The sequence below is a fragment of the Pseudorca crassidens genome, chromosome 11, assembly GCF_039906515.1.
Source record: "Pseudorca crassidens isolate mPseCra1 chromosome 11, mPseCra1.hap1, whole genome shotgun sequence".
NCBI lineage: Eukaryota > Metazoa > Chordata > Mammalia > Artiodactyla > Delphinidae > Pseudorca > Pseudorca crassidens.
In genome coordinates, this window is record NC_090306.1 from 95,732,000 (window position 1) to 95,757,651 (window position 25,652).

The 25,652-nt window shown below is 54.2% G+C and overlaps 1 protein-coding gene and 1 pseudogene across 8 annotated transcripts; one reads left to right on the forward strand and one right to left on the reverse strand.

Moving 5' to 3' along the window:
• On the reverse strand, positions 1-24,348 carry MFNG (MFNG O-fucosylpeptide 3-beta-N-acetylglucosaminyltransferase). Of its 8 annotated transcripts, none has more exons than XR_010932610.1 (9): positions 23,878-24,348; positions 19,359-19,407; positions 18,847-18,949; positions 18,270-18,423; positions 15,409-15,494; positions 13,889-13,971; positions 13,368-13,533; positions 3,751-4,227; positions 1-3,651 (listed from the first exon to the last, which is right to left on the reverse strand). XR_010932610.1 is itself a non-coding variant. In XM_067697986.1 (9 exons), exons 1-9 carry the CDS (start codon positions 24,130-24,132, stop codon positions 10,045-10,047), a joined length of 1,056 nt encoding a protein of 351 aa, XP_067554087.1. In that variant the 5' UTR covers positions 24,133-24,348; the 3' UTR covers positions 9,162-10,044. The 8 variants fall into 8 exon arrangements, 7 of the variants coding, with proteins under 7 accessions (XP_067554091.1, XP_067554092.1, XP_067554087.1 ...); XM_067697986.1 differs by lacking the exons at positions 1-3,651; positions 3,751-4,227 and adding exons at positions 9,162-10,118; positions 11,564-11,649; XM_067697993.1 differs by lacking the exons at positions 1-3,651; positions 3,751-4,227 and adding exons at positions 9,162-10,118; positions 11,564-11,649 and having other exon boundaries at positions 19,349-19,407; positions 23,878-24,109.
• On the forward strand, positions 5,304-5,396 carry LOC137203074 (small nucleolar RNA SNORA11; annotated as a pseudogene).
• Positions 24,349-25,652: the final 1,304 nt, after the last annotated feature.

Sequence of the window (25,652 nt, forward strand, 5' to 3'; positions counted from 1 at the left end):
TTTTATTTTAATAGTATTAAGGAGCAGCTTTTTAAATTTGAATAGATTTTTAAAACATAAAACATGAATAGGGCTTCCCTGGTGGCGCAGTGGTTGAGAGTCCTCCTGCCGATGCAGGGGACGCGGGGTCGTGTCCCGATCCGGGAAGATCCCACATGCCGCGGAGCGGCTGGGCCCGTGAGCCATGGCCGCTGAGCCTGCGCGTCCGGAGCCTGTGCTCCGCAACGGGAGAGGCCACAGCAGTGAGAGGCCCGCGTACCACACACACACACACACAAAAACCATGAATAGATTTGTCATAGCACAGGGTCAAAAATCAGTTCTGTTGTTAGCAAGTTATTCGATATTAATTCCATTTTATGAACAAATGCAATTGAGTTGCAAATCCCTTAACAGAGGGCAGCGTTAGGCCAATGTTTTAATCGGTATCAGGAAATGTCCGACTAGCATCCCCAAGGAAGAAGAAATCTTTGGCACAATGCCGAAAACATATGTGTTAGTTTTAAAGCTGCACCTTGCTCTCTTACATAGCTACAGGGAATATAAATCCGTACATCCTCTCTCAAGGGCAATTGGACAGTATCTACCTAAACGATAAATGCAGCTTCTCTTTAATTCACCGATCCTACTGCTAGGAATTTATCTTTCAATATACTCACACATGAGCATAATAACATGTGTTATAACAAGAAAATAACAAGAAAATTCATTGCTGCATTGCTTGAACAGCATATGATTGGAAACAACCCGAACAGCCATCAGCAGAGGACTGGTTAGTAAAAGAATTTGATAACTCTTCTTTGAAATGCTACGTGGCTGCAAAAAAGAATGAGGGCTCATCTACAACAAAAAACAACCCAATTTAAAACTGGGCAAAGGACTTGAAAAGACATTTCTCCAAAGAAGACACACAAATGGCTAATAAGCACATGAAAAGATGCTCAAAATCACTAACCATCAGGGAAATGTAAATCAAAACCACAATGAGATGGTTCCCACCCATTGATGAGACCTCACATGCATTAGGTTGACTATTATTTTTTAAAAAAACAGAAAACAAGTGCTGGTGAGGATGTGGAAAAATTCGAACCCTTGTGCATTGCTGGTGGGAATGTAAAATGGTGCAGCTGCTATGGAAAACAGTATGTCAGTTCCTCAAAAAAAATGTACACAGAATTACTATGTGATCCAGCAATTGCACTCCTGGGTATATTCCCAAAAGAATTGAAAGCAGGAATGCAAACAGATATTTGTACACCAGTGTTCATAGCAGCATTACTCACAATAGTCATAAGATGGAAGCAACCCAAGTGTCCACGGATGGATGAATGGCTAAACAAAATGTGACATATACAGACAATGGAATAGTATGCAGCCATGAAAAGGAATGGAGATCTGATCCATGTTACAACATGGATGAAACATTACAAAGAAGTTTTTGTGGTGATCGCACAACATTGCAAATACAATTAATGCCACTGAAGTACACTTAAAATGATTAAAATGGCAAATTTTATGTTTTATATATATTATAACACAATTTTTTAAATTAATAACGTAATTTCTTAAAGGCAAGGGTGGGAAGTCTAAATCCCCTCTTTGAATATGGGCTGGCCTTGGTTGATGCTGTTGGACTTCCTAAGCTGGGTCACAGGGGGCAACCCAGCTTATACATGGGACCCTGAGCCAGCATGTAAGAAGTCCCTCTACCCCGCAATGTCATACCAGAGAGGCCTCATAGAATGAGAACAGCAATTTGAGTCTTCCCCAGCCAGGTGTCAGACACGAGGAAGAGCCTTCAGATAATCATAGCCCCAGCCGGAGCTGCCCCAGCTGACACCAAGTGCAGCAGAGACAAGCCTTCCCACAAAATCCTTCCCAAATCTCAGATTCATGAGCAAAATAAGTGGTGTCACTGTTCTAAGTCACAAGTTTTGGGGTAGTTTGTTATGCAGCGATGGGAAAGGGAATGGTAAACATATTACTTATGTATTAGAATTTATTTCAATTTAATTTAAAAATAATCACATACAAATAAAACAGATTTGGACTACATAAATATCTCTTGCAAACCAACTGGTAAATTGGATGTTTTCACTCTCATGGTCTGTATCCTGCCTCTGTAAAGTCATTAAAGGTGCAAATATACTTTCTCCCAAATACTGAACAAAGCTGGGGTGGGGGGAGGCTCAGTGGGCTGGAGAGGTGGGAACACAGGTCCATCTGGAGACTCTTTTCCCAGAAGGCCAGGTTACGGGAGAGAGAAAGGTCACTGGAGCTAGGTAGCATGAAGGGACAGGTTTCTGGCCCAGCAGGGCCAGACTAAAGACAAAACTTGGTCAGCAGGTCCCTGAAATAAAAGCCAGAAGGTGGAGTTATGAGTGACATCCATCACACAAGATGGGGTTTCAGGAGGCTTGAGAAGGAAGTTATGTAGCCAAAGCCAGAGAATTTCAGACCTGGACCATTGAGGGGCTAAAGGTTTATTTTTTAAGCTTAGAAGAACTTAAAAGTATATCCATAATGTATCCTGCAAACATTCCCCCACTGTCTCCTTCCTGTGTGTGGCTCTCCTCACTCCATCAGCTTCTAGAACTCCTGCTCATTTGTTTACTTGTTTGCTGTATCTCCCTGTATTATTAGCCAGGGTAGGCTAAGTGCTGTAACAAACATCCCCAAACCCAAGGGCTCAACTCAACACCAGTTTGTTTCTGGTTCTTCTAACACTTCAGTGCATCTGTCTGATGGACAGACTCCCACGAAGAGATTCTGGGACCTGGGCTCCTCCCACCTCCAGGCTCCTACAACGCAAAGTCCTCCCCATCCAGCCAGTGATGAGGACAGAGAGAGATCATCTCGTGGGGGGCGGATTTTATGGGCCAGGCCTGCAAGTGGGGCACATCCATCAGCCGGAACTCAGTCACATGGCCACCCTCTCACTGCAAGGGAGGCTGGAGGTGGCCCTACCCCCCAGTTTACTCCCCCTGTGTGCCAGTTCTCATGCCCCTTGTTCACAGTGACTGTCACCGTGCCTGGCATAAATGTGGAGTCTATGAGTGAATGAATGGTGCTGGGGCTGCACGGCTGGAACCGGGCTGAGTAGGCATGTTCCTTATAAATGCCCTGGGAGATGGAAGGACGTAGTCACTCCCATTTCTCAGATTAGGAAACTGAGGCTCTGGAAGCTAAACAGCAGGCACAAGGCCACATAGCTAGTCGGTGCGCCAGGGCCAGGTCTCAAATCCAGGAAGCCTCTTCTGCCACGTGTCTGTCCTCTCCACTCCCCTGGCAGCCTCTCCAGTAAGCATACTCACTGACTCCGGGCCTGGTTATCTTCGAGGCAGCTCTGCTTTCTAACAGTCAATGAACCGTATTTGGCAAGCTGCTGGCCCTGAGGCTGGCAGCTGTATCTCACCCATCCCTCTGCCCCCTGGCTACCAGCACAGCCCTTGAACACAGTAGGTGCTCAAACCACGGTTGGGGGATTAATTTGTTCACACCGGCTCAGGCTTCATGCTTTGCCGCTTGCACAGTATGAGGGTCGCTTACAACTTACAAAAGAAATAGAGGCAATATTTATTATCCTGCCTCTCCCTGTGCAGTCAGAGCTGTCTCCCGCAGCAGGACCAGTGTCCACTCCGAAACGTGCTCCTGAAGCAAAGACAAGGACTGTGTCACTTGAGGGCCAAGGCCACAGTTGTCTCACGGCCTCCATCAGGGTTAGACCATTAACTCCCGCCGCATACATACCTAGAATGCCCTCGCCCCCATCTCGTCCCAGGAAGGAGAGTAGATAAAGGCAGCTGCGTGAGGTTCTGTCCATGGTGCTGAACGCACCTCAAATCCTTGTTCTCTAACCCAGCAGCCACTTAGATCCTCTTGGGAAACCAGGCAAAAATGCAGATTCCCTGGCCCCTTCTTTGGAGACTTGCATTCTGAGGATCTAAGATGGGGCCTTGGAATCTGTTTTTACCAAGCACCTGTGATTCTATTGGTACTAGCCTGAGGTTGACTCACCCACCTAAATAGTCATTGGTCTTCAGGAAGCACCTGCTATGCGCCCAGCACTGTGCCAGATACTATAAGGCACAGAGCTGCATCGAGCAAGGTCTCTGTTCTGGGGGGAATTTACAAAGTCATTCGGGAGGAGATGTAGGGAGGGAAGGAGGGAGAGAACTTGCTGTGTTTTACGTGGACACGGTGCCAGGTACGTACTTCATCTTTGTCCTGCAAAGTGAGATAAGTAGGCAGGTGAAAACGGTAATCATAACCGTAACTAACATTTGTCTTTCCTTAGGGTCTCCCTAGATCCATCTTCAAGGCAATATGTGATGCATTCCGTTCCTGCTCACCTCCTCATGGCTCAAGACCCAGATCTTCCTGATTCCTGCTGCCCCTTACACCCCCTAGAATTTAGTCCTCCCTTCTTCTGTCCCACGGTCACAGTTCCTCATCGATTACATGATACACCATGTTTTCAATATTGTCCCAACTGGGATTCGAGCTCCCTATTGAGGGTAGGGCTTACCCTTGACTCCCCTGTGTAGCCTCTAACACTGGGACCTCCCCATGCCCCCACCAGAGGAGGTGAACAGTAAATTCTTATTGGATGGATGACTAGGGGGAGTGATAAGTGGGCGGAGGAATCGGCCCAGTGACTGTGCCCGAGGAAAGTGCTGCTGGGTTACGAAGCAGTTGGGACAAGTGCTCAGAACCAAAAGAAGTCAGGATGGGCCTCAAGGAAACCAGAAAACAGGCAAAATGCAAATCAGGCAGGGGTCAGCTTCTGGTCAAGGCCTGCCTCTCCTTTCTCTGGGTGTTTGGGGAGAACAGGAAGTAGACTCAGGACAGCAGTGTCTGATGAGAACAGATGTTCTCTGGGCCTGAATGTGGGGCATGGAGGAGGGGACAGGGGAGAGAGAAAGGGGAAAAGCAAAGGGGGAGGGCCATAGCTAGCAAAATGGAATATCCACAGGCCCTCTTATTTATTTAATTTTACTTTTTTTATGGAAAATTTCAAACACACACCAAAATAAAGGGAATAGGAATAATGAACCCCCATGTGCCCATCACCCCACTTCAACAACCGTCCCCATTTTGACATCCTTATTTAATTCCTTCCCCCAAGCATCTCTTTAAAGAAAATTCCAGACAATATATCATTTCAGAATATATTCAGAATGTATCTCTCACACATTAGAACATTTCTGAAAAAGTAACCTCATTATCACACCTAATAAAATGAACAATTTCTTAATACCATATAATGCAAAGTCCACATTCAAATTTCTTCATTTTTATCAAAAATGTCTTTTTAACACCCGACAGGAATCTGGGTTCATTGTGGCAAGGGACACAAACCTTGTGGCCTTCCTATGAACAAATACCCAACACATATCCATCCCCCTGCACCTCCACGTGGCTGCTGGGCAGGACCAGTGAGACAGGGCTCAGTACTGGAAGGAAAGCTACAGTATTCAGTGGGGGAGTTTGCCACCTACAGCCTGTCCTGTCCACACGTGGGTGAGCCATGCGTGGTCTCATAGGCATATAGGCTTTGAACCCCTCCCTGCAAAGAAAAACGAAAAACAGACTCCAACTATATGCCATTCTGGAAAAGGCAAAACAATGGAGACAATGAAAAGATCAATGGTTTCCAGGAGTTTGAGGGGAGAGGGGAGATGAATACACAGAGTGCAGAAGTTTTTATGAGCAGTGAAAATACTTTGTATGACATCATAATGATTTTATGTCATCATACTTTTTTTTTTTTTTTTTTTTGCCGTACACGGGCCTCTCACTGTTGTGGCCTCTGCCGTTGCGGAGCACAGGCTCCGGACGCACAGGCTCAGTGGTCATGGCTCACGGGCCCAGCCGCTCCGCGGCATGTGGGATCTTCCCGGACCGGGGCACGAACCCGTGTCCTCTGCATCGGCAGGCGGCCTCTCAACCACTGCGCCACCAGGGGAGCCCTATGTCATCATACTTTTGTCCAAACCCACAGAACGTGCAACACTATTCACTTCCTAAAGTGAACCCTAAGATGAACTAGGAACTTTGGTGATTATGATGTGTCAGTGCAGTTCAGCCTTGGTTTAAAAAACAAAAAAAGTCTTAAAAAGAATTAACACTGAGGGTAGACGTTTTTGGCAAAACTTTTGTTTCACTTTTCTATATGTATACATATTATATATGTGTGTTTGTTGGATTGTGATGTAAAATGTACTTTTTAGATTAAAAAAGTTTGCAGGCTACTGGCAAATAAAAGAATAAATTAATCTAAAAAAAACATGTCTTTTTAGGGTCCATTTTTATGAACCAGGATCTAAACAAGCTCCGTGCTCTGCATTTTGTTGCTGTGACTCTTAAATCCGTTTTAATCTCTAACAGTCCTTCCTCCTTCCCTTTTTGATGTCATTTTACCTGTTGAAGAAACCAGGCTCTTTGTCCTGTAGAATCGTCCTCATTGTTGATTTGGTGGATTGAGCCCTCCTGGTGTCCTTTTACATGTTCCACTGCCCGTGCCCCGCCCATTTCCTGGACACTGATATTTAGACCCAGAGGGTTGATCTGTGTAGAGTCAATTATTCTGGCAAGCAGACCTCCTGGGTGAAGCTGTGTCCTTCCTAGTGCACCATATCAGAAGCAAGTAAGGTCAGATATTCCTTTCGTGTGTGACACTAAAAATGATCACTGTTACCAGCCTGATCCTTCCATTATAAATCTTCCCCATCACCTGGTCCCCAAGGGGTTTTAGCACCTTTCGTAAAATCTTAAAGCTGACAAAGCTGGAATAGCTCTGAGAAACTCATTCACTCATTTTTCAACTCATCCCACAAATATTTGTTGAGCATCTACTATGCACCAGGCAGTGAGCAGGAGTGAGAAAAACCACCACAATCCCTGGGATCACAGAGCCAACAGTCAGATGGGGGCGAACAACAAATACACGAGCAAGCACGTACACCAACAAGAGACGTTTAGAGCTACCCCAGAGCAAGGTGACGGTGGTCAGGCAGCCACTTTGTGGTGGGTGATCAAGGACAGCCTCCCTAGGAGAGGACACTGGAGCTTGACAGGCGCGATCCAGTCGTGCATTCCAGGGAGAGGGAGAGCTGGGGCAGGCAGAGGAGCTGCGCACCCATCAGCAGTCACGAGGAGGCGAGTGTGGTCAGCACCGGTGGGCAAGGGTGAGTGGGCCTGAGGGGAGGCCAGCGAGGAGGCTGCTATGGTAACACAGGAGAGACTGACCATGACCCAGACCAGAGGGCGGAGTGGAGGTGATGGCCAGTCCAGCGCCCCTTCCACCCCCTTTTGCAGCCGAGAACACTGAGCTTGGGGAGGGCAGGGAGATGGTGGTTATTGAGTGACTACCTGCCACAGGAGCTTTCTGTGCAGTGTCTCAAAACTGCCCCTGCACACTAGGTAGTCTTTGTGCCTATTTCCCAGGTGAGGCCAGTGAATAGTAGTGAAGTCACCTGCCCAAGGGCATAGAGGCAGAGGGGGAAAGGAGGATAGAGCCCCGGCCTGAGGAGGCCCTCTGACCCTGCAGGGTCATCCCACGCTGTGATGACCACTGTGGAGTCTCAAACCTCGGCCCTGGCACCTGAAAGCCCTGTGACCTGGACCAAGGGCCTTCTCCCTGTGCCTCAGTTTCCTAACCTGTAAAATGGAAATAATACTTGCCCAAGGTGCACAGCAAAGCCTAGACAAGGTGGTCCAACCTTGCTCCCAGTCCCTGCCTGTGGGGCCCACACAGGTCACCTTAGCAGAGCCTACAGGCAGCTTCACACCCTCCCACACAGACCCACAGAGGGTTAAACTCAGCCTCCCTCCTTCCTCCATCCCAATTCTGATCCTTGCTGACTCTGCTCCCCGCCCTACAGCAGCTATTCTGGGACAATGGAGGCAGCAGATGGCCCGAGTCCTATTCCCTCCACCCGACCCTCAGAATCTGGGAGCAACCTGCAAATCTGCCGCTGCTTCTAAAAGCGGTCCAGCCAGCAGCCTTCCGCGCGCAGGGTGGAGAGGACAGCGGCAGTGCAGCACACTATCCCATCCCCACTGGGCTGTGGGCCCAGGGCCCGCCCCACTCGGCTCGCATTCCACAAACCCAGCATTAGGTCAACCCAGAAAGAAAGGAAGCCCTGCGCCTAACACGCACAGAGCGGCCTCCCTCTGGGTCAGGCTCCTCCTTGGAAAAGAAGGTGCTAAGACTCCAGTGCTCGGCGGTTCCATCAGCCCAGACAGAGCTGCGGCAGGGACGAGGTCCTTCGAGGGCTGGAGGACGTGCTCCAAAGGAGCCCCCAGCCCCAGCTGCCTGGGTCAGAGCCCCTTTGTCCTCCCTCCCTCCTCCCCTCAGCCCTGAGCCCCACTGTGACGCCAATTACACAACATCTCTGAGCACAATGCTGGCGGGGAGCAGACAACTTCCCTTCCTAGCCCTCCCCACAGGTACCATCAGGCCTGAAATTTCACCACGATCGCTTTCATTCAGTCATGCAACCTCTTTGGGACATGAAATTCTAAGGGCATTTACCTTTACTCAGCTCCTACCTGGGCTGTCAAAGTGCCCTTTTATCTGATACCAGAGGCGGAATGCCTTAGCTCCATTCAGCCTGCCTTGATTCTCTGGCCACACCAACCCAGGCCCTGAAGACAGATAAAAGGAAGAATCGTCCCCAGCAAACCAGCACCTCATAGCACACAGATATTCACATGCGTGCACATCACACACACACACAGGTGTGACACAGGCACAAACACATCCATACACCCCACACATGTCCTTAGGCACAGACGAGCGTAGAAGGGTGTACGGCACACGCGCACTCTTATATGCCCTGGCATGCAATGACCCAGCACACGCTACTTCCATCACTGTTCACTGAGCCACTCCTTTCTCCATGCTGTGCCCTTTACAAACTGCATCATTTCACCTACAACCCGCGAGGTAGGTATTCCTTTTCTCATATATAAAATGAGCCAACAGGCCAGAGAGACCAAGTGGATTCCTCAAGGTCACACGGCCAGCAAGGGTAGGGCAGGGCTGTCTAGCCGAGGGACTCAAATCAACACCACTGCGACAGACAGATCAAAGACCCTGCCCCGGTCAGGAACGACTTTGGCTGCACGTAACAGAAAACTGAACCAAGAGAGGCTTAAACAAATAAGGGTTTAATATTCTTACACAACCAAATGTTGGAAGGGACAGCTGTGGATGATTGTCTTGGCCTTTCCTTCATGGTGGCAAAGTGGCTGCCCTAGACCCAGACATCGCACCCACATTCACAGCAGGAAGATGGGGTCTGGGGCTGCAAAACCTTCCCCAGAAGCCTCTCTATTGGCTTTGCTTTATTTGCACTAACAGACAGAGCTCTGGCTCTGGCCAGAGCTGAGTCATATAGTAGCTCCTAACAGAAAGGGAAGCTGGGAAAGTGAGCAAAAGGATCATCGTGATTGGCTAGGACCCATTCTGATTCATCATCTGGGTCTGGACCTGCGGATGCTCCAGACAGAATCGGGTGGGGAGCAGGGACCGGAGACTGGTCAGCAATAACAGGATCTGCCGCAGACCCTGGATTCTGCCCTTCTTCCACCTGCGTCCCCTCGGTGGTTGGGGATCCAGCCGAGGAAGCCAGGAGTGGGTGGCCCAGCGCTTGACCTCGGGAGAGTAACTGAGGGACCAGAGGTGGGGGCTCTGACCACACCAAGGGACCCATGTAATTCTCTGGAGAGTTAGGACTCCTGAGCTCGAGCAGCTCAAGGACCCCTACCCTTGTTCAGTTCAGCCACCCAAGGCCCATGAAGTCTAGCCCCTGAGGCCTCTCTGGCCCTCCCATGGTGCACCTGGTCCTGGGCTGTCCAGCCCACCTCCCAGGGGCTTGGGATGCCTTTACCGCCAGCCACCATCCAATCCTGGGCCTGCCCACCACAGAGGCCCTGCCAGGGACTGCTGCCCACACAGGAACTGCCACGGGCCCTCAAGGCCGCCTGGGAGGCTAAGGGCAACCAAAGGCTTCAGCTCAACCTTTGCCCGGAGGTTCAGGGTTCATCGGGCCACCAGCTGTGGGCACCAGGGAGTATCCGGGTAGAGTAGACAATGGAGGGAGCGAAACCTGTGGAGAGACCAGAAATGGACAAGATGGGTCACTCCCACGGGTTCCTGGGGAGCACGTCACAGAGATGCTCTGGGGCACGGGTTTTCCACCTCAGCACGATGAACATTGGGGGCCAGATAATTCTGTTGTGCGGCTGTCCCGTACATCGCAGGGTACTTTGCAGCGTCCCTGGACTCCACCCACCAGATGCCAGCAAGCATCCTCTGAGTCTTAACAATCAAAAATGCCCCCACACGCTGCCGACTGTCCCTTAGTGGGGGGCGTGGGGGGGAGGTGAGAACCGCTGGCTTATAAAGACTTCAAAAGCCAGAGAAACCATGAAGAGGCCTCAGCTGAGGCCACACCCTCTGGCCGCACATATCTGAGTCCCCAGTTGGCTCCAGCCCCATTAGGTAGCAACCTTTAGATTCTAAATCTTCAGGCTTTGAGAGCATTTAACACCAATTCTTAAACGCCTTGGCAGTATAGCCATAGCTTGCACACCTCCACGGATGGGGAGTTCACTCTATTAGAAGGCAGCTCCTTTCCTCTTAGAAATTGAGCCAAACTCTGTCTCCTTGGAATGCCCGACTTGTTCAACACAGCCCTGGTCCCGGCAGCCTTGGGATAGCTGTGAGTCCTCTGCCCCCAGCCAGACAGCTCTGCAGAATTTCAGGGGCAGGAGTGCTGGCTCCCCTAAGGATTACCCTACGGATAAATCCGAAGTCCAGACAGAGCCCACAGGGCCTTCGGGGGCATGGGGGAGGGTGTTCCCCGCCACCTCCCCAACTGGATCTGACTCCACTCTCCTCTCTCCTCCCACATTCCAGCCACACCGGCTTCTTTTACTTCCTTAAGTAGGTCTTGCTCCCCTGACACAGTGTGTCACTGGCTGTGCTCTGAGCTGCCCTACAGCCATCGGGGCTGGGGGTGGGGCTGGGGGGGGGACAGAGGGGGCTGGGCTGAGCAGCCCTAATCCCCCCAGGGAGTCTTTGGGAACAGAACTGGAAGGTGCCTAAGTGGCATTCTAGCCCCCATTCCAACCCTCTATCCATCACAAAGTATCATCAAAGAAACAAAGAGCCTAAGAAAGATTTTCTTTTCATTTCCCCATGACTGCCTGGAGCTCCTCCATTAGAGCATCTCCTTTGCTCAGTGAAGAGAGCTCAGTCTTTCACAGTCTCCCAGAGGATCAGGCCTGGGAGAGCCCTTCAGATCCACATAGCTCAGCCTCCTTGTGTTACAAATGGGGCAACTAAGGTCCAGAGAGGGCAAGGCACCTGCCCAAGATCACAAAGCAAGCCAGTGACAGAGCGGAGACTGAAATCCACTCCCTCCACTCCCAGCTCTGCGCTGTCAGTCACTGGCCTCTCTCACTTCCCTCCCTCCTGGCTCTCCCATCTTTGGATGCCTGGACGCAGGCCCCACTCCTCCCATCCTCCAGTTTCAGCCTCCAGACCCACCTGGAGGAGTCCTCCTCAGGGGAGAAGGGGCCATGGAGCTTAATGACGTTGAGTTTCCCCTCAAAGACGCCATAGCTGAGGGTGACCTGCGCAGAGAGACACAGAGAAGAGAGTGAAGGGTGCAGGGCGTCCCACTGGCGACCCCACAAGGGGGCAGCATTTGGGCAGAAACAGAGAAGGCACAGAAGGCATTTTGAGGGGCACAAAAAGCATTCCTCTGCACCTGAAATTCCACCGTCAGTAATGGCTGTTCCGCTGAGGGCCCCACCCCACTCCCCTTTGACCATAATCCCATTTGTGCCGCCAACGGTCCAGTTTACTAGGGAGGCTGGAACGATTCCCTCATCTACAGATTGGGAAACTGAGGCTCAAGGCGGGAAAGCACCTTTCCAGAAAGTTGCATGCCTGAACGGAGGTTTCCTGAGACCCACTCTAGGGCCTGGGCAATCCGTCTCCACCCGGAGCCTAAGGTCACTCCACGAGAAATGAGGATACAGGATGATGACACCCGTCAAGAGGTAGCCAAGCACAGTGGTTAAAGACTGTGGGCTTAGGGACCACCCAAGCATGGTTCAAATCCCTCTCTGTCCTCTACTAGCTGTGTGCCACAGTTAGTTCCACTCTCTGGGCCTCAGTTTCTCCATCTGTAGAATGGGAATAATGTTAGGACTCACCCCCACGTGAATGCTGTGGGGAAGCAGAGAGTTAAAGAAGTTAAGGCCCCAGTGTGCTGCCTGGCACAGCGGGGGATCTGAAAACCCCACCTGTAGGGTGCCCTGGTTTTGGCCGTCCAAAATCTGCCCCTCTTTCCTGGCTGTGATCCTAATGGGACCAATCTGCATCCCCGTTCTAGGTCTGGCCAATCAACTCTAACTCTAGGCACTGGTAGGAGACAGGTCATGTGACCCAAGTGGGCCATGTGACCAATGAGCACCAGTCCTGAGATCTGGTGGAAGGAGGAGCTCTCTTCCCATGGGTGGGGTGGAAACCAGGGGCTGCCACCTTGCCAGCATGAGGGTTGAGCCTGCCTGAGAATGAGGCCCACGTGGGGGAGGGCACATGAGAGAGGGGACAGGGTCTGAGCACCCAGACCCTGCCAGATCTAGCAAGTCAGGCCAAGCCCTCAGCTTCTCAGGTACGCGACTTAAACAGACCTTTTCTGTTTAATTAGTCTGTTGCCTCTCTGTCACTTGCAGCCAAAAGGGCTCTGACTCACTCACACCATGAGGCAGAAGATCCCAGGGGCCTCCCAGCCAGGACCCTCTACGGGGCTGGAAACCCATGAGTTGGAGGGCGTGTCTGCAAGGCACAGCCAGTTAGACCTCAGCAGAGTCATTCCTCGCCAGGTAGTGGGACGGGTCCCTCCCCCTCCCCCAGCCTGACATTACACTTGGATGTCCCTACTGAAGACCTGGTCCTTCCCAGTGACACCTGTAAGCTTTGGTGAAGGAGGGGGCTGCCGATAGGCAGGTGAAAAGGACTGGCCCCTTCAGAGGGTGCGGGGAGGATGGGAGGTTGAAGAGAGGAGAGAGGGAAGGAGGTAGCATGTGGCGAGCTGGGTGGTCTGAACCTCAAGATGAGCTCCATCTCATGTGTTCAGGTCCCTCCAGCTGGCATTTGGGAACCAGATCAAATAATTTTAGCATCATAAATGCAGACCCTTGAGGGTTAGAGGTGGAGAGAGCTGAGTCACTGCATGCCCTCAAGGGGATCCTTTGCCACCCTGGGCCTCAGTTTCTCCATCAATAGGGGAGAGCCCCCACAAACACCTTCCCCAGTGCCACCTGCCCCAAGGCTGGCTCACCTGCTTTGGGAGCTGGGCAGCCCCCAGCAGCTGCAGGGTCTCCAGGTGGGAGTGGAAGAGAGGGCTGGGCTGCAGGTGGCCGCCCAGCTTGCACTCGACGATGTAGCCCACAGTGCAGTCGTCAGGCAGCCGGATGAGGGCAGATGTGTCCACGAAGCGGGGGCCACTGAGGGACACAGTCATGCTGCAGCCACTGGCCTAAGGCCCTCGACACCTAAAGCCCTCCCTGCCTCCCTGAAGACCCTGCCTCCGCCCAGGCCAGCTGGGAAAACGAAGCTTGGCTCTAGCATCTGCCTCTTGCATACTGTGTAGCCTTGTGCAAGTCATAAGCCTCGGGGAGCCTCAGTTTCCTCTTCTGTAAAATGGGCATGATAATGGCCCTGCCCTCACAAGGCTGTTGTGAGGATTAAGTGGAGGAAAGGTGAAATGCAGCCCTTTTTAAAAATGTATCCTTTCTTTCTCTCTCTTTCTTTTCATTCATTCACTCACTCATTCATTCATTCTTGAGTTTGAGCATCTACCTGCTGCCAGCCACCATGACACAGAGGCTGAGGACAAAGAGATGAGAAAGAAATGCTTCCTGCCCTCAACAGCAGCCCCGATTCTGGAGGGAGACAGATAGATGAGCAGGTCATTTCAGAGGACTGGTACTAAGTCAGAGGGAAGCACGAGGCGTGGGGACACAGGGAGGACAAGGTGGATTCCCAGAGGATGTGGCAGTCTTTTGTTTTGCTCTTTACTTAATCATGGCAGTAGCAGTTTTTAAACAGCGTCTTACAGGATGAGCTGGAGTCAGCCAGGTGCCGAGCAGGGGAGGAGCGGTGTTCCAGGCAAGGGCGTCACCTGACTGCGTACCCCACGAACGCCGCGGGGGTGCCAGGTGGGGCAGCTTGCCCCGCTGTGCAGGATGCCTGACCGAGGGGTCGAGTGGGTGCAGAAACCCAGCCGTTGCCCCCCTCCCCAGGCTGCACCTGCCCAGAGTGGGTACATTTTTCTAATTCACACAAATGTACCATAGAGGTGGACAGAAGCCTCGATGGGGGCAGCCCAGGCACAGGGATGACCCCTGGTTGTGTGTACATGCCTGCTGTCGACAGATGCTAGGACAGCACTCCTGCTCCCAGCCAGGGCACAAACTGGCCCCGGAGGACCCCTCCCGTCCAGGGTAGGGCACGGCAGGCTGGTGTAGTGACAGAGCACGCAGGCCTTAGAGCCAAACCCAGCAGCTGAGCGACCTTGAACCAATTACTTTGCTTAGCCTCTCAGCACCTCAGTTTCCTCAGCCCAGTAGAAATAAGGCCAACACCCCTTCCTCCCCGGGGGCTGTGATACTCTTAGCAAAGCACAGGCCTGGCTCAGAGCCAACCCTCAATTCAAGGTAGTGACACTGATGCAGCTGTTAATAACAGCCTGCTCGGCAGACCTCAAGAGGCTAGACCTCGGCCACGTCCTCTCTAGAATATCAGCACCCCCACCAGGTACTGAGGGCTTCCACTATTCCCACGATCCCCCTCAGTCTGAGCCCTCTAGGACCATCCCAGCTCAAATTTCACCTCTTCCAGGAAGCCTTCCCTCCTTTCCCCAAGCAGAAGGCCCTACTCCCTCCTCTGAGTGCCCCTCCAGTTGCCCTTCACCTCCCCTGTGACAGTGACCAGTCAGAAGAGGGCTGAAAACGGGACCTAACGTTTGCCAGGCTCCTGCCAGGTGCCAGCCCAGACACTTTTTCATTTAACCCTTACAACAACCACTGGCCATTGTATTATCAGGTCCATTTTACAGATGGGGGCACTGAGGCTCCTGGAGATTACACAACTTGCCTGTGTGTGGCACAGTGCACTAGGCGGGTACCCCCAAGGGCATGGTGCCAGGTGGCTTGCTCACCACTAACTGTGTAACTCTGTGATGCAGCGGGAATGAGAGGTAGTTTCTCCTGAGCTCGCTCTCAAGTCCTTCCTGCTGCAAAGGCCCCACCCACACACCAGCCAACACCCCCTCTCTGCACCCCCCCACCTCTTCCACCAGTCTCTAGGTCTCTGCTTACCTGGCCCATGGGGCCATCTTCAAAGCCAGTTTGCGGTTGATGCAGAAGCCGGCGCCCCCGGTGGCAAACCAGAACTGTACCAGCCTCTGCGGGGAGAGATGGGGAGGGCCAAAACGTAGGGTGAGCCTGGGGTGGGGGCAACAGCCAGGGCCCCCCTTACCCCCAACAAGCATGGCTCAAAACTTTTTATTTCACATCTCACTAAAGTCTTCCTACAGCCTGACATTATTATGCCCATTTTATAGATAAGGAAACCGAGACCCAAAGTCACATAGCCATTTAAGAATGATGGGGACAACAATTAGACCCCAATCTGGCTGGATTTCAGTTAAAGAGGACACATATCATATTTGTCCACCCAGCGCACCTTATCCCTATCCTCAGAGAAACATCCCCATGTGGTTCAGGAGGGACTGCCCAACACAGCACCTGCTCCCATAGGTCACAGATACAGGCAGGTGCCCCAGGAATGATGGATCACAAGACCACACCTTTGACCCAGTGACTGGCTCAGCAACAGACTCAGCCAGCCAATCAGAGTCCTCGCCTGAGCTCCATATGCTGTGAGGGAGAGATGCTTTGACAGGGTCACCAGTAAAGGTAATCCTGATGCCATTTACACCGGGCCATGAACACTGGCCTCACCAGTCCCAACTCCTGGGACCAAGAAAGCTTTTCTGCAAAAGGAGAGAATGAGGTCTCATGGAGGAAAGAGAGAAGGGCAGGCAGGCCTGTGAGCCCCTAAGGCCAGCAAACCCCTTGGCATTTCAATCTCAGCAACCAATACCACCCCTTTGGGGTGTAAACCACCTTCTGCCCTCACCCAACATCACCATGGCCCAAGGCCTCTTCTACCTCCTCTGTGAGGATATGTGAATTCACCCATGAATTTCTTTAAGGCTTTTGAGAAACACTGAACCTCTTCAGCTGTATCATCTCTTGGTCAAACAAGTGCCCTAAAGTTACCTTCTCCCAAGTACAGAGTTGGTGCTTCACTGATGCGTGTTACATTGGGTTGGGTCACCTCCCATGATGCAGCAGTGAGAAGAGCCGTGGGCAGGGAGCTGGAAAGTGGACGGGCCCCCGCCTCCTCCACTGCACAGCTGTGTAACCTTGAGAAAGTTCCTGCCCCTCTCTGTACCTCAGATTTGTCACCTGTGAGTACAACATTGGCTCCAGTTCTGAAATCCGGTGGTTCTCCTGGCCCAGAGGTGTCCTCCTCCTAAAGACCTCTACGAGCTTACTTCTGGAAACTCTGCCCTCTTAGAGAGAGGTCAGGCCTCAATCAGGCAGAATGAATGGTTTCTTGAGGACCTGACACACAGGAGGTGCCCAATAAATGCTTGTTTAATGAATTGATGAGGGCAGGGCTTCCACTCCCAGAGAACTGTAGCAACGTCAGCAGCGACCATGCAAGTGCCTAACCCTGAGCACTGACTATGCAGAGCCCTGTGCTGCAGGTGAGGTGACCAAGGTGCACAGAACTGAGGTCCCAGAGCTGGGACTGACTCCAAGCCCGAGCCCTTGCCCCCTTTGCTGTCCCACCCTGGGGGATGCCAGGGTCTTAACAGACCAGGACACTTTGGAGCAGAGTCCTGGGATCCCGCTGGTGGGGTGTCTGACAAGGAGGGCATTCATGCACGTTGTGAGGTCGGGGACTGGGTGTGCCCAGGACTGGGTGTGTCCTGAACCAGCACGGGAAGAACACAGCTCAGAGATGAGGCTGTGCTGAGTTGGGTGCTGATTGATAACACTCTCTAGTGTCCACCACGTGGCAGATCCCGTTCCAAGCCCTTGGATAGATGACCGCATTTAATTCTTTTTTTGCTCACAACAGCCCTATGAGGTAGTGACTGTTTTCACTGATTTTACAGATAAGGAAACCAAGGCACAGAGAGGTGAGGTGACTTCATTCAAGGTCACAAAGCCAGGAGGTAGCAGGGCTGGTGTGTGAACCCTGGGAGTCAGGTTCCAGAGCGGAGCTCTCAAACCCTTAGGTCAGGGATGAGGAGGTGTGGGAGTCTGGAAGACCCCGCGGCTCACCTGGCATCAGCTCGCTCACACACGCTCCCCCAAGGCCCAGGAAGATTTAATTAGGGCTCAGAGGCTGATTAGCTGCAGATAATTAAGGTTCTGTGCTCCCTGCTCTTGGTTTCCCTAGTGAAGCAGATGGTGACCCTGGGAGGGAGAAAACCCCACAACTGGCCCAGCTCCCGCTCCAGGCACCACGTCTAGAGAGGGGGACCCATGGCCTGACTCTTCACAGGGGCCAAGGAAGCCCTAGGGGCAAAATCTGGCGACCTAAACCTGTCCATTCAGGTCTGGAGCTGAAGCCGGTGCTGGGAACCCTGTTGTACCAGGTGTCAACTCAGTTGCTGGTTAGTGAAATCTGGAAAGACGAGGGGTGTCTAGAGAAGAGGAGGGGAGGGGAGGGTTCAGGGGCTCCCGGCAGCCACAATTTACTACCCGGCCCAGCGGATTCAGCATTTTAACAATCTGTACAACTACATGGTGATGCCAGGTGGCTAGGAGCCCCGCCGTGGAGTCAGGAAGCCTCAACTCACCCCCCCCATGCTCACTGTGTGACCAGGACGAGCCACTGCTCCTCCGTGGCCGAGGCCCTACTAAGCGCCAGTCTCTGTGCCTTACCTGCATTATCTCAATCTCCCCATTTCATAAAGGACGAGACTGAGGATCACAGGCGAAGCCACCAGCCCAGACACACCCGGATGCAGCCAAATCTGAAACCCAGAAAACCCACCGGACCCCTCCACAGCCCCGCCCCCGCATGGCCCCGCCCCGCATGGCCCCGCCCCCGGGGCCAGCGGCCAATGCACAAAGGAGGCAGCGAGGGAACCGACCGTGCGGTTGTTCGGCTGCGGCTCAGAAGCGTGGATGGGCCGGTTCAGGCTGGGCCGGCCGATGTAGACGTCGCGGGTCCACGGGAAGGTTTTTAGCAGCTTCAGCAGCGCCCTCGGGTTCAGATAGTTGTCGTCATCCACATGACAGAACCATCTGTGGGGATGGAACGCGGGACAGTGAACTTGGAGGGGGTTCCCAAGGGCTGCCAGCCAGCCAGACTCCACCCTGCGCCCTCATAGTAAGTCAACAGACTTATGGGGTGGGGGAGGCTAACACTGAAGGCACTGGTGTGTGCTGTGCCAGGCAGCGTCTGGTGTAAGCTCATGAGGAAGTTGTGCCCACTTCACAGGTGGGAACCAAGACTCAGGAAGGTTAAGACACTTGCCCAAGGTCACACAGCCAGTGAACAGCAGAATTGGAATCCCATCTGTCTGTCCAGAGACAGATCCCAGCAGGCCCTACATGTGATTAAATTCACAGGGCCCGGACAACCTTACTTTTTTGACAAGACACCTCATTTAGGAACTGGCCCAAGGCAAAGGTCACGCCTGCCCCCAAAGACCAAGGTGACCTCACCTCAGTCCGCTGGCCAAGAAGGCATCAAACTCAGCAGCCATCTTGCAGGACAGGGCAGGGTGGCTGTGCTCCGCAGAGCAGTTGGTGACCACGAGGTGGGACCCTGAAGAAGGGAGGACAGGTCAGGGACCCCTGCCCAGCTCCTCCCAACAGCCCTACACAGCGTGAGAATGCAGAGGAAGGCGGGGCCTCAGAGAGCCTGGAGCAGTGCATCCAGTCCCATTTTACACATGGGGAAGCTGAGGTCGGGGGGGCTGACCTGCCCAGGACCCTGGAGCTAATGGACAGTAGGCCGGGCTGGGACCCAGGTGTCCAGGGTCTTGTCTCGCACAGTCCCTCCCCACACCCATACCCGTTTCCAGGGAAGGAGCCTGCTCCCATCCTGGGCAAAAGGGGAATCCCCCTGTGACAAGGGTGGGCAGCCGTGTTTCCTGGGGAACCCCAGGCCAGGGGACAGCCACCCCAGCTTTCCCTGGCAACAGCCGAGGGGCCCCCAACCCACCCAGAGTTACCCAGTCTCTCCTGGAGGCCTTCATCCAGGCTGTCGGTGAAGATGAACGTCTAGGAAGGAGAAAGGAATCAGGACTGGGGTTGGCCAAGGAGAGTCCCGGGCAGCCCACAGCCCACCACAGCCAAGTCCAGGTGGATACACACATGGCAGACCTCTGTCCTCCTTCAGTGATGGACACACACCCCTCTCACAGTCACACGCTCCTTTAGGACAACATGACTTTCTCAACTACCCAACCCCCCCCCCATACAACACACACAACCCAGCTTTTGTACAACTTCGCGGTATACACCAGCCCATCAGGCTCACACTCAGCCCCCTTACAGACCAGCACCCACAGGGTCCCTACCAGAGTCACACACCCTTAGCAGAATCGCACCTTCATCAACCACACACACACACACACACACATCACACACATCACACATACACACATCACACACACATCACATCACACACACATCACACACACACAAACACATCACATCACACACACATCACAACACACACACATCACATAACACACATCACATCAACACACACATCACACACACACATCACTCACACACACACATCACTCACACACACACCACACACACACATCACATCACATCACACACACACACATACACACACACATCACATCACACACACATCACACACACACAAACACATCACATAACACACACATCACATCACACACACACAAACACATCACATCACACACACATCACACACACATCACAACACACACATCACATAACACACATCACATCAACACACACACCACACATCACATCACACACACATCACTCACACACACACATCACATCACACATCACATCACACACACATCACAACACACACACATCACATAACACACATCACATCAACACACACATCACACATCACATCACACACACATCACTCACACACACACATCACACACACATCACACATCACACACAAACACATCACACATCACATCACACACACATCACACATCACATCACACACACATCACATCACACACACATCACATCACACACACATCACATAACACACACATCACATCGCACACACATCACATCGCACACACATCACAGTCCCGCTTGGCCCCTCCACATATACAGAACCCTAAACACTTGTTCAGTAGACAGACTCACACACTAGGACACCAAACTACTTACAGAGACGGTCACGACTTTCACAGCCACGCAAACTCCCTGTGCAAGTGTCGGGGCCCCTACACATCTGCCAGGTAGCAGAGGTGACCCACCACAGCATTCATACACCTGGTCCCCCATGACCTCACTAAACCCCCAGACAGGTGTTATGATCTGTCCGCTTCGCAGATGGCAAAACGGAAGCTAAGTGATGGAGCAAGGCGGTGCGGTTGGCAGGAGGAGAGCTAGGATTTGAACCTAGCCTGGACCTCTCCCCGCCCTCAACTCCCACTACAGCCAGACTTTTCCCTGGGGGTCTAGCAGGCACCTCAGACTGAGGGCGACAACACGGAGCACCCAAGCGCCCCTGGACCTGGGCTCCTCTCACTCTTCCCCGTCTTGCTGGAACCCAACCCCTTGGGGTCATCGTGCCTCCTCTCTTTCTCTCACACCCACATCCAGTCTGTCAACAAATTCTGTCCACCCAACTTTCAAACTGCCCAGGGTGCACCCTCTCCCTCCAGCCTCCACGGCCAGCCCTCGGTCCAGCCCCCCCTCGCCACCTCCTGCCCGCTTCGCTGGTCACCTTTCCCTGCTCTCCCTGCTCCGTCCCGCCTTACCCCAAGTCTGTTTCCAACACAGCCCCCGGGGGAGCCTGGCCTTTCTTGCCCTGCTACCTGGCAAACTTTGCCACCAAACAGTCACCCAGATAGCGGAACCCTCTCAAGTCTGGAGCGTGGGCCAAATGGGCCAGGGAATGCCTGTGAATGAATCGGTGGGGGGAGGCAGAGGGGAGGGGTCCCCGCAGCAGGGCCCGGGGGCTGAGCAGGGTGCATGAGGCTGGCGTTTCGGTCCCTGGGAATCCTGAGGTTGGCACAGAGCGGCGGGCAGTTTCCTCCGAGCTGAAGGTTGCATGTGATTTGTTCAAGGAGGGACTCTGACAATGGTTAAAACCTCCCGGGAGAACAAAGGGACAGACAGCCTGCTGGGGTCAGGGGAGGGGTGGCCGGGGGCCATCTGCTGCAGAGGAGGGGAGATGTGGGGCCATTGTTCCTCCCCCATCCCCCACCCGCCCTCCTCGAGGACTGTGGGGAAGAGGAAGACCCCCCCCCCCCGAATCACAAAACGTGCCTTCCCCGAGCCCACCCCCTTTGCCTGGGACAAAGGCCCCACACGAGCCCCAGCTCGCTGCCACAAAGGCCCACCTGCCACCCGGCTGCCTTAACCAGCTGGGGCGGGTGCCCAGCCCTGGAGTTAACCAGCTCAGGACCGCTGCTGATAGCAGAGCTGAAAGAGGTTCCGAGACCCTCCTGCCCTGTGTGGCTGGGGAAGCTGAGGCTGAACGGTGGAAGGCCTTGGCCAAGGTCACAGGAAGAGATGAGCCAAAGGGTGGAAACGAAGGGGGCCCAGATGCAATGGCAGGAGTGGGTCTCTCTGTCTCCTCTCCTCTTCCTCTGAGTATCTTTCCTTTTTTCAACCCTGCCTTAAAGGACAAGATTTCTAGACTCTGCCCCTTGTGCTAGGGGCAGGGGTGGGGGTGGGTGGGAGTGTCCAACTGAGTGAATTCATCTCCTACCTCTGCTTAACCTTGCTCAGTTTCCTCACCTGTAAACTGAGAATGTCAATACCTACCACTCGGGTTACTGTGAAGGTTCCACAGAGCGATGCACCGACATGCTGTCACTTAGATGCTGAGCAGCCGGTTAGCATCTGGGGCTGAGCTCAGGGCACAGCGGGGGGCTGCTTGCCTCTCCTCTGCCGGCCTGGTCCTGCCAGGCCCAGACACCCAGGCTGGAGGCCCAAGTGACTAGGTAGCTCTGGGATCCCGGGTCTCAGCAGAGAAGGAGGGGCCCCAGCGGGAGATGGCAGCCGGCTCCTACTGGGCTCTGCCCCCTCAGGCCTTCGGGGCAAGCACTTCCTCCTCTCTGGCCTCAGTTTCCTCATCCGGAGCAAGCACACCACCATAGTGATCAAGACGAGACAGGAAAGGGCCTCTGACCACGTGAGGCCATGCTCCCGGGTACACACAGACACAGCACCATAAACAGGAAGGTCTGCGGGGAGGGCCAGGCTTGGCGACTTCCGCCAGTGGAACCAGAATCTGCCCAAGACGAGAAGCTGTGCAGAGCCCCAGGGAGGAGCCTGGGGTGCTGGGGGTACAGCAAGGAAAGGGTTAATCCAGGGTGCTAGGAAATCAGGGCAGGGGTGCCCCCTCCCCAGGGGGCCCTGGCCTCTTCCAGGCACCACCTCCCCGCTCCTTGGTCTCCAGGAGCCCCCAACCCCCTCCGAAGGCTCGTCACTTCCACTGAGCCGAAGTGGGGACAGTGTGTGTGTGTGTGTGTGTGTGTGTGTGAGAATCTCCCTCCCCCAGGGATGACTCCCAGCACCCCCAAATCACTGACTTTGCTTGAGGAGGGCACTGGATGTGAGGAGGGCAAGAGCCAGAAGGGACTCGGCGTGTCACAGCCACCTCCCCAGAACGGCAGCAGCCACGCAGCCCTGCGGCACACACGCCTCTTGTCACGGCACATCTAACACTGACACTGGCTCCGTGCAGGTGAGCATGCACGCGGGTGTACACACACACACACAATCCCACACGCCAGGCAGACCTCTGCCCTGACCTCTCGCCCACCACTACCTCAGCCGCCACCATCACAGCACACGCCCCACCTCCCTCGCTCGGAAAGTGCCCCACAGGAAATGGAGCACAGGAGGTGAGGTGCACCGCCCTGGGCACACCCTGGGCCGCAGAGGCGTGGGGGCAGGGACTCTCAGGAGTTCTGAGAGGATGCCCCCCTGCCGCTCTCCCCGAACAGCCCCTCCACCCCAGACTGTCCCCTCTTCAGCGGCTCAGTCCCTGTGCTCCACGCTCACAGCCAGGGCAGAAGGACAGCACCCAGGGCCTGGACAGGGGGCGGCCTGGCCTGGGCGCATGTCAGAGTCAGGACCTCTCGGGGGCCTCTGTCGCAGCTGCCCAACACCCCCCATTGCCCCCGATGCCAGGCTGGGCCAGAGTGGGCAGGAACGAAACCTGTGCCAGGACAACCAGGGAATAGAGAGACCACCCCCCAGAAGGGACCCAGGAGCCCGGGGTAGGGGCCCAGCCTGGCCCCAAAAGAAACGAAGCAGTGGGCCTGAGAAGCGCCTGGCTCCGGGGCCAGCAAGGGACACAGTCAGGGCCACAGGAGCCCCCGATCCTCCCAGGAAGGAGCGAGAAGACAGCCCAGGTGGGGCAGATGGGTGAGCAGCTTCTCCCTCGAGGCCGCCAGGGACCCCAGCTCGGTAGAAAGTCCTCTGTGAGTCCCTCAGACCAGAGGCCACTCCTGCGGCCCGCAGTCACCCGCTTGTCACCTGTTCCCTGGTCCTGGAGACCCACGTGTCGAGCAGCAGCTCCAGGCGGGAGCGGTGGAAGGCCCGGGTTGTCTTGACTGCGATGAAGACATGGTGCAGCTGCAGCTCCGGCGGCCGAGGGCTTGGCGGGCTCAGCCCGGGGGTCTCCGGCACGCCCTGCGGGGATGGGCTTGAGTAGTACCGTAGGGAGAGGAGCCCCATGCACAGAAGGGTGAGGAGGACTCCAGCCAGGCCCCGGAGGAGCCGGCACTGCATTGGCCCTGGGACCCCAGACGGCTCAGCCCCCAAATCCCAACCAGACGGGGAGGGGAGGCTGGTCAGGCGGGAGCCCCGGCAAAGGCAAAGGTCTGCCAGGCATGGGGGGCAGGCCAGGAGGGGAGAGGTGGCAGTCGGTGCTCTGGACCCGGAGGCCGAGCCATGGCAGCCCCGCTGCCGCTGCCGCCAGCCCTCCACCTGCTCCCGGGCCCGCCCTCCCACTGCCGGCTCTGGGGCGCCTGGCCCCGCCCCTGCCTCCAGGGCAGCCCAGGGGCGGGGCCGGCCCAGGAGAGCGCAGAGGTGGCTGAAAAAGTGTCCGCGGCGGAAGGGATAGCCCGGCCCTGCCCGCTGCTGCAGGAGGGGTGGGGGCAACAACAACCCTCCAGGCCGTGGACATATATACACTACCAAACGTAAGGTAGACAGCTAGTGGGAAGCAGCCGCATAGCATAGGGAGATCGGCTTGGTGCTTTGTGACCGCCTGGAGGGGTGGGATAGGGAGGGTGGGAGGGAGGGAGACGCAAGAGGGAAGAGATATGGGAACATATGTATATGTATAACTGATTCATTTTGTTGTAAAGCAGAAACCAACACACCATTGTAAGGCAATTATACTCCAATAAAGATGTTAAAATAAATAAATAAAAATTTAAAAATTTAAAAATAAAAAAAAGCAACCCCTCCATGCCAGATGGAAGGGAGGGGCCCTCCAGCCTTCCCACTCCCCAGAGACCCCCGGCTAAGCTCACTCAACACCCAGTATCTTCTGGTGTCCAGCCTCCCAGCTTTTGCTCACGCTGTCCCTCGCCCTGGATGCTCTTCGCCAGCCCCCACCATCCTCACCCACGTTCCTTCCACCAGGCTTAATTCTATTTGGACTTCAAGGCTCAGCTCAAGGGTTCCCTCCTCCAGGAAGCCTCCCAGCCTCTGGGGCTCCCACAGTAGTTAGCTCAGTTCCTCTGGTCTTCACAACAGTGTTAGAATTATTTCCAGTTCATAGCTGGGCACATAAGGCTGAGAATGATCTAAGATGACCCAGCAGCTCGGCCACAGGGCCAGGTAGAACCCAGGTCGCTGGCCCTCGCCTGGCCCACCAGAGGCCCCTGAGGGTGTCTGTCCTGCTGTGGCCCACTGCAGCCCATCTTGCTCAGCAGTCTTTATTGCTGCCTCTCTCCCAGCCAGGCCAGTGGACAGAGGACTTTCTGCAGCTACCACCTCCGTCTTGTTTTGTACAAGGCCACTCATATCTTGTCCTCCCTCCGCTAGAACCCTGATGGCTCCCATCTCCCTCAGAACAAAAGTCAAAGATCAGACACCAGCCTACAGGCCCCGTGTAAGGGGGACCCTGTTACCTCCAAACCCATATCCTACCATCTTCCCCTTGCTTCCTCACTCCAGACCCAGTGGGCTTCTGGCCAGTTCAGGGACACACCCACCTCAGGACCTTTGCACATGCTGTTCCTGCCTGGGTCTCTCCCTAGAGATCCATACACCTCACCCTCACCTCTTTCAAGTTTACA

Excerpts from the sequence above, each read along its gene's own strand:
- MFNG (XM_067697986.1), bottom strand. The coding sequence starts at position 24,132 with ATGCAGTGCCGGCTCCTCCGGGGCCTGGCTGGAGTCCTCCTCACCCTT. Across the intron at positions 18,950-19,358 it reads AGGCCTCCAGGAGAGACTGG|GGTCCCACCTCGTGGTCACC; the intron begins GTAACTCTGGGT and ends TCCCTTCTTCAG. Across the intron at positions 15,495-18,269 it reads CGCAGCCGAACAACCGCACG|AGGCTGGTACAGTTCTGGTT; the intron begins GTCGGTTCCCTC and ends CTCTCCCCGCAG.